Here is a 12232-nt window from a genome sequence, read left to right as displayed (position 1 = left end):
TTTTGAAAATATCATGATATTTTGTAAAGAATAAGATTTTATGGGAAACACTGATTTTTCTTGAGTTTTTGATGAAAAAGTGTCTTTTGAAGAGAAAATGGGGTTTAAAGGGAAAAATATTTTCATTGAAAAATAAATCTCGTGTGTCTTGAAATATTATCATTTTTCATTTTTAAGAAAATATTTTCTAATGGAAAACCTCATAGAAATTATTTTCTTATGAGAAAAGTTCTGTGGATTCTAATAATGGAAAACCTTGTAGAAATTATTTTCTTATAAGAAAAGTTCTGTAGATTCTATGAGCTAGAGAGCATTTTTGGGATGAAAATCTATGGGTTTTTTTTTTTTTTTTTTTTTTTTTTATGGAAAATACTTTTTAAGTGAATCTCATTAGTTTTGGTGAAAAAGTATTTGGAGATGAAAAAAATCCAATGAGTTGATGAAACCCACACATAATTAAGCAACATGCAACGATGTCATCATCAATTGGTATAATTAAGCATGTAATCACCATTTATTTTACTTAAGCATATGCTAATCAACCAAACATGTTCATACATAAGAATTATAAAGATGTAGATAATGGTGAAATTATGATGATACCCCTTTTTACAAGATCAAAATTCCAAGTCAATCAACATGGGTCAGCATCAGCATAGATCTAATCAATTGTAATTCATAATGCATGAACATGTTAGTTATAGCATTTTAGTCATGACAATACCCATTTCATAAATCATGTAATTCATTCATAGCAAGCATCACGGAAACCCCATGAAGCTTGGAAAATAAATTGAAGAAAATTTCGCTAGAGTTTTATTGGGTATTTCTGGAGGTTTATTTGGGACTGATTTGGTGATCGTTTAAGTAGAGCTGACTGTAACTGCCAGGCTCGAGTTTGTAGAGAGAAAACAAGGCTGAGAGCTTATAGTAGAGGTGGACACAGCCTTTTTGCCTAGATTTTGTCTAGTTTTTCAAATTTTAGGTCCCTATTTTGTGCACATGGTTGGACTGGAGACCTTACAGTACGTTCTTACCGAGCTCCAATTTTTGTGTTATATTGTTGTCGTTGGAAAGGCCGGTCTCGCAGCGTACTGTAATAAAAGTTATTAACCTCTGAAATTGGCTGGTCCAAGTGGGATTGATCCTTAGAGTTAATTTTTATCAATCTTGTGTGAGCAATATCTTACTATTGGAATTTGATCTTGTGATGCCGTTTTTTTCCAGAACATAGATTATCACTTTTTATTTTGAAAATGTACTAGCTTTTTGGATCCAATTTTCACGAGCAATGAGAAATTCGTGCACAAATTTTTGTGGGTTTCACATAATTTGTCCAATTTTTATGACGTTACTTTTTACATCCTTTTGACCTCCATTTGATTCAAGTAAGGTATCGCTAAAAAGATCATGACCTCTACTTTCTAAACCCCTATCCACTTTTTGGTTCCAATTTTCATATTTGACAGGATAGACATTTTGGAAGTGATGTCAAGTCAAGTTTTTATCCAAAAGTTTCCCCTTTAATGTTTTTGTAAATTGATTTTGATTTTGATTTTTATCCAAGCATTCCAAACTAAAATTTATCATGAGTTGTTGGAAGCAAGATTTGATTAAATCAAGCTTATGGACACTTGTTTCAAAATTTGTACTTTTTCAATGTTTTTGAGATACCTTGCTCGTTTTAAATCCAACCTGAGCTTGTTAAAATAATTCAATTGTCCACAATGTGGGCATGAATTCATCCCAATTAAACGATTAGAATTTTTTTATTATTTATTATCAAATTAAGGTCAAGCTCATGTTGACCATGGTCAAACTTGTAAAGTGTTTGATAATACTACGTAGTTTGATGCAAAATAATGCAATTGGGTGATTAGTTAAAATTTTAAGTTCATTTGACCATCGCTTCACCTGATCAAAGTTTGATCGACATAGGGAATTTTGGTAATTGAACCATAAAATTGTTTGCTCTAACGTCCAATCAAAACATACTAAATTAACTTAGAATTAGATGTTTCCATTATCCCAATGTGAATATAATTTTTTACAATTTTAAAAGTGAAATTAATATGGCATCCACAAGACAGATTGTCTTGTTGGCAAGTGGTAAGACACTACCCCCTTTTGAGCTCTAAGAGCATTCACATCCGATTTCTATAAAAAATTTCATTTTACCATCTCAAAAACTGTTTTGTTATTTATACCATACCATTTTACAACATACCTAACATCCCAACTTTTATTTTACCATACTATACATTAAAATAATATAAAGTAAAATAAAAATAATATAAAAATATTCTCACTTCTCTCTCTAATCTTTGTTTCTCTCTCTCAACTACCCACAATAGTCACCACCACCACGCCACCACCACACCATCACCACACCACCACCAAACCAACCAATCCAAATCCAAAATCCAAAGTCCACAACTCCGACCACCTAACCCACCACCAACCACAACCACAAGAAAGAGCCACCACAAAAAAAAAAAAAAAAAAAAAAAAAAAAAAAAAAACACACACACACACAAAGAAAGCCTCCAAAAATCACCAACAACAACCACATCCACAAGAAACAACCACCATATAATCACCAAGAAGAAAAAAAACACACACACACAAAGAAACTGTCAATCTCGCCGACAACTACAATGCTGAAACCTAGAAACCCACCACCGCTGATCTTGTCGATCTAGAAACCGACCATGTTGATTTCCACCTCGCCATTCCACCACGCCGATCAACAAACCCAATACCCATGGCAGCAAACCCAATACTAAAATCCACCAACCCACAACCAAAACCGACCCATGACTGAAACCCACCCACAACGGCAACTAGAGAGAGATAGCGATATAGAAAATAGGCAGACCACCCCAACACCACTGACCCAAACCCACGCCACCATCACCACCACATCAACAGAACTTTTATGCCACGCCTACCTCTGCCGCTACCACCACCACACAGGGTTTTGGGTTTGAGAAAAGGGAGTTTCTAGTTTGAGGAGTAGAGAGGGTAGAACAATAACAAAGGAGAGAGAAGAGATGGAAGACGGAGAGAAATTAAAGAAAGAGAGATAAAAGAATAAATTTATATGGTACTATAGAGGGAATAAAATATATTAAAAATTATACCATGGAACGGTTGTATAAGTAAGACCGCACTGTAGCAAGGTTGTAAATTTTTTTAGAATTGGAAGACCGGGTAATGGTGGTTTTTTTTGCTTTGATGCTAAATTATACCAACATATACCATTTAGAAGACCAGATGCGAATACTCTAATAGAAATTTGGAGATAAGCTTATGTCGTATAGGCTAATTACTAGCTCCAACTAGCAAATTGCTTCCTTATCTCGAATGAGGGTAGATTTTATTTGTAATTCTCACACATGGGATTCGTCTTTCTGCATGTGAGTGGGAGAGGAGTCCACTAATAGAGGTAATTAGTTCCAAGGAGTTAATCTCATATCGAAGGCTGTACCGATTTAACTAATAGAATAATATATTTCGATACTAGTTAATACCGGTGTACCATTTCGAGTTTACCGCTATTTTATATACATTACCTCAATTTAGAACAAATTATTCATGGTTTTAAACTTTACCATACTAAGAAAACAAATAATACTAATAAGTTATTATAAATAAATTACCATTTTGCCCTTATAAAAATTCAAAAATTACAAAACTAAAAAAAAAAAAAAAATTGTACTGCCCAGTACGCCCAATACTGGCCAAAACTCCCGAAATCGGCCGATACTACTAGTGTTAATTAAATCAGTACGAAATGATGATGTTTTGGTACTAGCACATGTATCAATACAATACATACCGACAGTACCAGCCAGTACGGTACAATATCGACCACCTTGAATTAGCTTCCATATAGCCTTATACTTATGTGGCTTAGTACAATTAGTCATTGTATTTCACTTGAGACCTTTTTAAATTTTTTTTTTTTTTTAAAAAAAATCCTTAAATTATGAATTTCTATTAATCTTTCATTTTATAACTTTTTTTTTTAATTAAATAGTTAGGGGAGAGAGATTTGAATCTTGAATATCATTGTTGGAAACATCAAAAAACTTCAATTGAACTACACAATTCTTAACTTACATTTATAATTTTGGGAATAGTATAGTTGATGCAACATTAAATAGGCTAATATTTAAAATTGCTACCAGCATGATAAATGCTTCAATGTTTAATTTTAGTTAGGAATTAATAAGGGTGGACAATTTAATGTTGTAAGATAAAATCCAATTTCCTTGATTGTGGGTATATAAATGTATGAAAAATTATTAGGTACTACCGGAATACCATAAATGTATACTCCCCCCTTTCACATAAATGGTGAGTCCCATCATAAATTTAATTAGTAGGACCCACCATTCATGTGAAAGAAGAGAATACGCATTTATGATACTCCGGGAGTACACAATAATTTCCCTAAATCTATAATCTATAATTTATATATTATATATAAAACAGAAGAGGTTTGAATTTTGTTTTACCTCATAATATATATTGGGTCATATAAACTTTTGAGACTTTACAATCTTACATGCCATTATTCTAATATTTTTAATTAAATTTAAATTATTTCTTAATTTAAACCATTAATTAGTATCTTAACATATCATATATACTTTAAATGTTAGAATATATAGTTCTATATATAAACAAAATCATAATAAATGCTTATTAACAACTATCATAATTATTGAACTTCATATTTAGATAAAAAATAAAAGCAAGAAAATTGTTTTGGCGACTAGTTTTATTTTAATCTCTTTCATACATTGCACAGATTGCTGACCAATTTATTAATGAATAGATGGAATAACACTCCACTGTTTTGGCAAAAATTGTTTTCTCAATTATTTTATAGTGTTTGGTATGCTAAAACATTCAAGTAAGTATAAAACGTTTTCTATAATTAACGGAAAAAAAAAATATATATATATATATATATATATATACCCAATAGAGTATCGAAAACGTTTCTCATTTTTTAGAGTTTTTTTTTTTTTTTTTTTTTTGAAATGTCATATACTCAATAAACTACCACAAAAAAAAAAAAAAAAAAAAAAAAAAAAAAAAAAACTCTCCCAATTAATGGTAACCTCTCCCATAATATAGTTGATTGTTGTTGACCAATGTTGGGCAAATTTGACCTTTCCAAATGACATTTTTAAAGAAGAAGAGAAGAGTTATACTAAATGCTATAACTTAACATAATTGTTTAGCCATTAGAGCCAATTAAAAAAATATCATTATGGGGTTTCTAATCTTGGGCTCATGTTAAAACTTAAAAGTGAGACAGAAGTGGCAGCGATCTAAATCAAATTGCATTAGAAAACATTATCAATAGCTAATTACCAAATCAATAATATTCAACAACATATAAACTGAAATTTGTGAAATTCAAATTTACAAACTGATAAATAAGAAAATAAAAGAAATCTAGAAACTAAAGGCCATATTCTAGGAAAGAAAATGGCACTAATAAACTATATAATAAAAATCAAGCTAATTGAAAATACTGAGAAATTAAAGCTTGAGTGTCAAGTCAACCTCCACTGGGGATTCACATTCTCGATTCTGCAAAGAACTATTACCATTGCCACCATTGCCATTGGTAATCATATTAGGGAAAGGTCCCATACTTAGAGGAATACCTCTAGACATGCCATTTGATGAAGTTGAAGTCCCATTATTGTCGAGGGCAGTCATGTCCAACGATTGAGTCCCACGATTTCCAACCAAGTGCTGTGATGTTTGATGCATATTGGCTTGTGGGTATTGTAGCTGAGGCATATTGGCTTGTGTGTATTGTAGCTGATGCATATTGGCTTGTGGGTATTGTGATCGATGCATATTGGCATGTGGGTATTGAGAATGATGCATATTGGCCTGTGGGTATTGTGATTGATGCATATTGGCACGTGGGTTCATGATATTAGCCTGCCTAACCCACCCACGGTGGCCATGTCTAAGTTCACTATAGGGCCAAGTGTTACAATAATTAGGCTTATGAATCATTGAGTGTGGTTGAACCCCAAGGGTGTTTGTGTTTCTTACAGGTCCATGCAAAGGATTTGAAGCCATAACCGAATAAGGGTACACAATAGTAGACGGAAAATAAATTACCTTTTCTTTCTCTTTCTTTGAGGCTGCTCGCTCATGTTTGTGTGCGTTTTGATGGCCCCCAAGTGCTTGAGAAGTTGTGAAAGTGTGCGTGCAAAACTTGCAAGGAAAAAGCCTCTTTTGTGCCTCATCTTTGGGTGGCTCGATCGATGATTGTGGTGACTTTGCAGGACTAGCCTCATTGTTATTGTAATCATAAAGGTTGAGTAGTTCAGTTTTGGGATGAGTTTCTTTTGGAACTCCTAGCATGACCTTTGGAATTTCTTGGATTGGGATCACACCCTCTTGTCTATTGGCCGACATTGGTATTGTGATTTGTGGAGCCAGAAAAGAAAGAAAGATAAGTTGTAGGGTTTGAGGGATTGAGAGACACAGGGATTCATGGTGTAGTATTTATTAGGAGAGAAGTTTATTTCGCATCTTCCATGCATGGAATGGTATCTCTTGTGGAGATATTGCATGTTCTTAAAACAGGAAAGAACTTTAATGAAAGAAGCTAAGAATTACATGTCTTTGACTTTGAATGCTTTGCTCCGTCCTTCTCATGTATCAAACCCACTTTTTTGTTTTTCCACTAGCAAACATTCCCAAAACCATACTCAACTACACAACATACTTAGTTGTAACTTTTTATTGGATTTCAACACTTGTACATAGGATCCGGACATTTTTTTTTTTAATAAAAAATTTAAAAAAGTTATATTTACAACATTTTCATAACAAATTTTAAGTAGTAAGTTGTTATTAGTTTTAATTTGAATCTACCACTTAAATTACTTTTTTACTACATACTTAGAACTAAAAATTATTGTAAAAGTATTGTGAAAATATTATAAACATAGTATTTCTCATAAAAATTAAATACACTAATTCTGAAATTAGCATGATGAGGATTTGGTCGTATGTCTAGGACTCTAGAGGTATTCTTTTTCTTTCTTTTTTTCTGTTCTTTTTTTTTTCCTTATGAGAGTTTGATTTTTCCTTTGACCAAATCATTAATTGCACCTTATTCAGGAAAAATAAACAATGTATTAATTGTACCCTCCTCTGCATTTAATTTTTCTTACAAGAAAAGATCAATCAATTAATATCCTAGTATGCATCTATGGAGATCAATCTGATAGGCATGAGGAATAACAGCTCACACTGTTTAATGAAAAGTTATAATTACAAGGTAGCATTTATGTGGACAGGGTTAAATTAATCAATTGCTTCGATAATATGTCATATACATCTCTAATGTCTTTACTTTTTCTTTTTCTTTTTCTTTTTTCTTTCTTTCTTTCTTTCTTTTTTTTTAATATTTTTTCTTTCTTTTGTAATCTTAGAATCTTAATATCTGAACGCATGATATTATTCCATGGTGGTTGCAACATGTAATTTCATAATTATATAACAATTGTAATGTTATTGATTTTTTTTTTCTTTCTGAAGGAGCACTGTTATTTATTATAACCATTAATATGCGCACATGAATAAATAAGGGTACATAATAACTACACACTAATTACATGCATATCTTTAGTATGCCTATCAATTATTTTATTTCCTTTTTCTTGTTGAATATAATGGCTTTCCTTCCAAAGTGAGATGTGTATTGACTACATAATATATAGTTGTACATACATAAAATAAATTCTATATATATAGACTAAGAGCATGGCCTTTGATAATTAAGATCTTTCTATATATAATTTGGAAGATATATTTTGAACAACTGGAGCAAATGATGTGTGTGCATGCACGTGTCTATTTTTATCTTCTTTTAAATTTATAAAAACTTTTGATAATATAATTTTAAGGAATTAGAATTTCTAAATTTCTAGAAACTTTGATAACAGAGATTAGAAAATATTATGTTAATAATCTTTTAAATTATAATGCACCACGAAACAAGAAAAAATGAAGAGATTATAAAGAAAGAAAGAAAAAATCCACTTGGCACAACCTCATATATTAGAAAACATTAAACATTTCAATTATATGTAAATCAGAAAATAATTAGCATTTTACTTTAATATTGTGCGTGAAAACACAATTGACGAATTTTTTTATCTATTATATATTATTTAATTAATACTTTAAATATAATTAAGAGGCAATGAAAGACAGCTACAAAGCATCTGGAAGCCATATCATGGGATGCACAGCCAAAAGCTGGTTGCAAATCTATGTATCTTCAAATTGTTAGAGATATATTAGCCTATTAGTATAGGCTCAAGTCTAATTCTACTTTGTGTGCAAGCCAAGTCTCCTACTTGTACTAGAAGTCTATTAGTTTAGAGTTTAGTCTACTATATATACACATGTTATAAGTTATTGTAACACAAGATTTGTACTACATTCTAATATATTATTAATATAGCTCTTTTAGGGTTTCCTCCGTAGATGTAAGCCGTTAAGCTGAACCACGTAACTCTCATGTGTTACTATGTTCTATACTTTATGCTTTCGTTTCCACATCCATACTAGTATATTCAACATGGTGTATCAATGCTAATATTTATCATGGTATCAGAGCCACCTTCTTGAGGCCATGGTTTTCTGTCCATACGATATATTTAAGAGCAATCTTTGTCTTCCTTGGTGTTTTTTTTTTTTTTTCGCTGCGTTCATCTTCTTTAGCTTTCTACTACTACCGTCAAAACTCTCCGGTATAGTCAAGCCACCGTTAGAAGTCGCATCAACACTGCAAGATCATTGCCTTCCTCAAACTACAGTCACAGAGCCAAACTTCATTCAAGGGATCTTCTCAACCTTATCAAATCTCAAGATTTCATCAAGCTTCCATCTTGAGTTTGAGAGGAGGTGTTAGAGATATATTAGCCCATTAGCATAGGCCCAAGCCTAATTCTACTTTGTGTGCAAGTCAAGTCTACTACTTGTACTAAAAGTCTATTAGTCTAGGGTTTAGTCTACTATATATACACATGTTATAATTCATTGTAAAACAGGATTTGTACTACACTCTAATATATTATTAATGTAGCCCTTTTAGGGTTTCCTCCGTGGATGTAAATCGTTAGGCTGAACTACGTAACTCCCATGTGTTACTATGTTCTATATTTTATGTTTTCGCTTCCGCATCCATACTAGCATATTCAACATGGTGTATCAATGCTAATATTTATCACAAATCAATAACCACATTGATAAAGAACTTGGTAGTACAAAACTACTACCAGTGATGCTCAGCATGTTGCTCTTCGATTGACTAGGCTATTTTTGGATCCAAGTACATAGCCTTCCTCTCAAAGGGATGATCAATGAAGTTGGAAAATCGTTGTAAAGAGGAAAAAGAAAACACTAATGCGGATATCCCTAGTAACAAGGGCAATGACTGCTTGCTATATATAATGTGACGGTAGCAATTTCAATGATGTAGAGGTTGAGTTAGCAGTCCTTACCACAGCCGAGTTCCTTTTGCTTTCAGCATGAGAACCGACAAGTACTATCATTGAAATTGCTACCGTCACATGTTCATTAGCCATCTAACTAGGGTAAGAACAAGGCTCCCATACTAGACATAAAAAGAAAGCTACAAAAAACTAAATAAATTTAGTTTAAAAAAAATCCTCCTTGAATCCATATTTTCATAAACTCCACCGCAAAGAATGGAGAAAATTAACTCTTTAAAATTTTATTAATCAAATTTTGAGTTACCCAAGAGGCTAGGCTACAACCACAATATAAATACTATAGAAATCCTAGGGCGGCTGGGAAACGCTAGGAAACCCTAATTCTTGTTATACAAGAAATTAAATAAGCTAGAAAATAGGAAAAAAAAAACCCCAAAAAAGGAAAATTTGAGAAAAATAAAAATCAAATTCTATGAAATTTATAAAATGTCCCAAAAAAATAAGACCGTATTTTGACTTTTAATTTGGAAATTATAACAAAAAGAGAAAGTACCATAAGTAGAAAAATGGACTCATTGAAGCTTAAACAAAGGAAGTTTCCTAAAAACGGCGTAGGTCATGACCGTAAGGTGATGACTTTTAATCTCATGATGCATCCCTTCAATTCACCAAAATACATATGATTCTTTCCTTTTGCTCTAATGATTTCCACTAGAACATTTCTATTTTCCAAATTTATTGTGTGTTGACTTCTAACCGTTTCTATGTTCAGTTGATGCGTTTTGGTGTTATATTTCTTAATTCCCTATCACATGTCCTTTCTCTCCTCCTTATTGCTTTAGTTTAATTTTAGTTTGGATTAACATTTAGTTGTTTTTGAAGTAGGAATTTTAATTTTCATCAAAATACAATCTACTTGGCAATGTATTTAAATGTACTTACCAATTGTTTGAGTTATTTAGTGTTTAAAGGTCCTTATGCCTTAGATTTAATTTTAATTGTGGTTAATGAGAAATCTTAAATGCACCAAAACAATATATTTGAAGATTTAGACAATTTAGTTGTATGAAAGAAAATTTAGGAAAACATAACCCACTATAACACAAGTTCAATTAAAATGATTCCTCTTAAAAATAGAACAATCTTAACTGAACATACCCAAAATAATCAAATTAAAGAGTGGCTTGAGATAGAAATAGAAAATAAAAAATATATATATACATTTGTAGGGACAAAGAAAAAGAGAAAATTTCTAAAGAAGTTATTGCATTTGTAAAGAGAGTGAGAGACTAAATGAATATAAATGAGTGATGTTTATATGCAATTAGGAAAGAGAAAAAAAAATGGGGACGTGAGTTTATTTCTTCTAAAGACAACTAATCCTAACATATTATTTTCAGCAAATTTCAAACAACAAAATATATAAAACTGATTGGTGTTTTGGTCTGATGATAAAGAGCTATCATCAAAAGCGGACGCCATAGGTTGAAACTCTCTCTCAAAAAAAAAAAAAAAAAAAAAAACAACAACAACAACAAAATATACATTAAACAACATTATTATATAATGACATATTCCTGAGAATCACACAATGCAAAATTAAAAAATGAACTGTTCATTAAACTTTGAAAGAACTTATTCCAAATTTATTTAATTATATAATAAGATGACAAGCATGCATTTAATTACAGGAAATCAATAGTTAATTATTCATAATTCATTCACGTACAACAATGCAAAATCAAAAACTACAAACATAAATCAAAGCTTAAGAGATAAGTCAAGCCCCATAGGATCATGCTGCTCATTCTTCAATTCTATACCCTTTTGCTGGTCCTCACAACCAGAAGGACCCCCCAAAGTATGAAACATGGCCCTCCTGTTGAAGCTCTTCATTCCATCAGAATAATCCTCCGTCATCAGTTGGGGCATGCTGGATTGCAGGCTCTTAGTACTTGGCATTGACTGCTTTTCAAATCTATAACCAGGTAGAGGATGGGGCCTAGGGTAAGTAGATTGATGATTCATTAAGTGCATATGCATCCCTAGATTTCCAGTGAATGAATGTTCAAGAGGAAGAGTTACCATGCCTAGATAGCTACTGTCTATGTGCCTTATAGAAGGCATATCCACTATTCTTTTCAATTCTTTAGCCAAGGCTCTTTCATGTTTGTGACCATTTTGGTGGCCACCTAATGCTTGGGCACTAGGGAACATTTGGCTGCAAAATTTGCATGAGAAATGCCTCCTTTTCGCCTTTGTTTTGTGAACCCCGTTTGAAGATGCCATTGACAGTCTAGAAGGAGAGTTCACCTTGCTGTTAGAAAGCTTCAGGTCTGAAAGGTTATTTGCTTCTATATATGTTATTTCAGCTTCTTTTTCAACCTCTCTTTCTTTACCCTTGGCTTCAGCATCGTTGTGGGGAATTTGCTTAAATGTCGAGGTGCTTGATATGGCAGGATGACAAACGCAGTCACTTTTTGTTTCCATGACTAAACTTGGAGACAGCTACTAAACCTTCTGAGTCTGAAAGTGCACGTCACAATTATGAAACATATATGGTGATAGATATAAATGGTTGGTTAAATTTAAATGGTAACTTATAGAAGAATTCTAAGGGTTTTTTTTTTTTTTTTTTTTTTTTTAAGAAATTCTGCTCTAACCTAATTTAAGTATATATGAATCTCTAACCAAGTGACTTGAATCTCACCCCA

The 12232-nt window shown here is 32.1% G+C and overlaps 1 protein-coding gene across 1 annotated transcript; it reads right to left on the bottom strand.

The window, feature by feature from the left end:
* Positions 1-11279: 11279 nt before the first annotated feature.
* Positions 11280-12008, bottom strand: LOC115951625 (zinc finger protein KNUCKLES-like). The gene has a single exon (XM_031068794.1). It carries the CDS (start codon positions 12006-12008, stop codon positions 11280-11282), a length of 729 nt encoding a protein of 242 aa, XP_030924654.1.
* Between the last annotated feature and the right edge of the window lie 224 nt (positions 12009-12232).

This window comes from Quercus lobata, chromosome 7 (assembly GCF_001633185.2).
Source record: "Quercus lobata isolate SW786 chromosome 7, ValleyOak3.0 Primary Assembly, whole genome shotgun sequence".
In the NCBI taxonomy this organism is placed as follows: Eukaryota; Viridiplantae; Streptophyta; class Magnoliopsida; order Fagales; family Fagaceae; genus Quercus; species Quercus lobata.
This window is presented reverse-complemented; position numbering and strand designations above follow the sequence as displayed.

Excerpts from the sequence above, each read along its gene's own strand:
- LOC115951625 (XM_031068794.1), bottom strand. The coding sequence starts at position 12,008 with ATGGAAACAAAAAGTGACTGCGTTTGTCATCCTGCCATATCAAGCACC.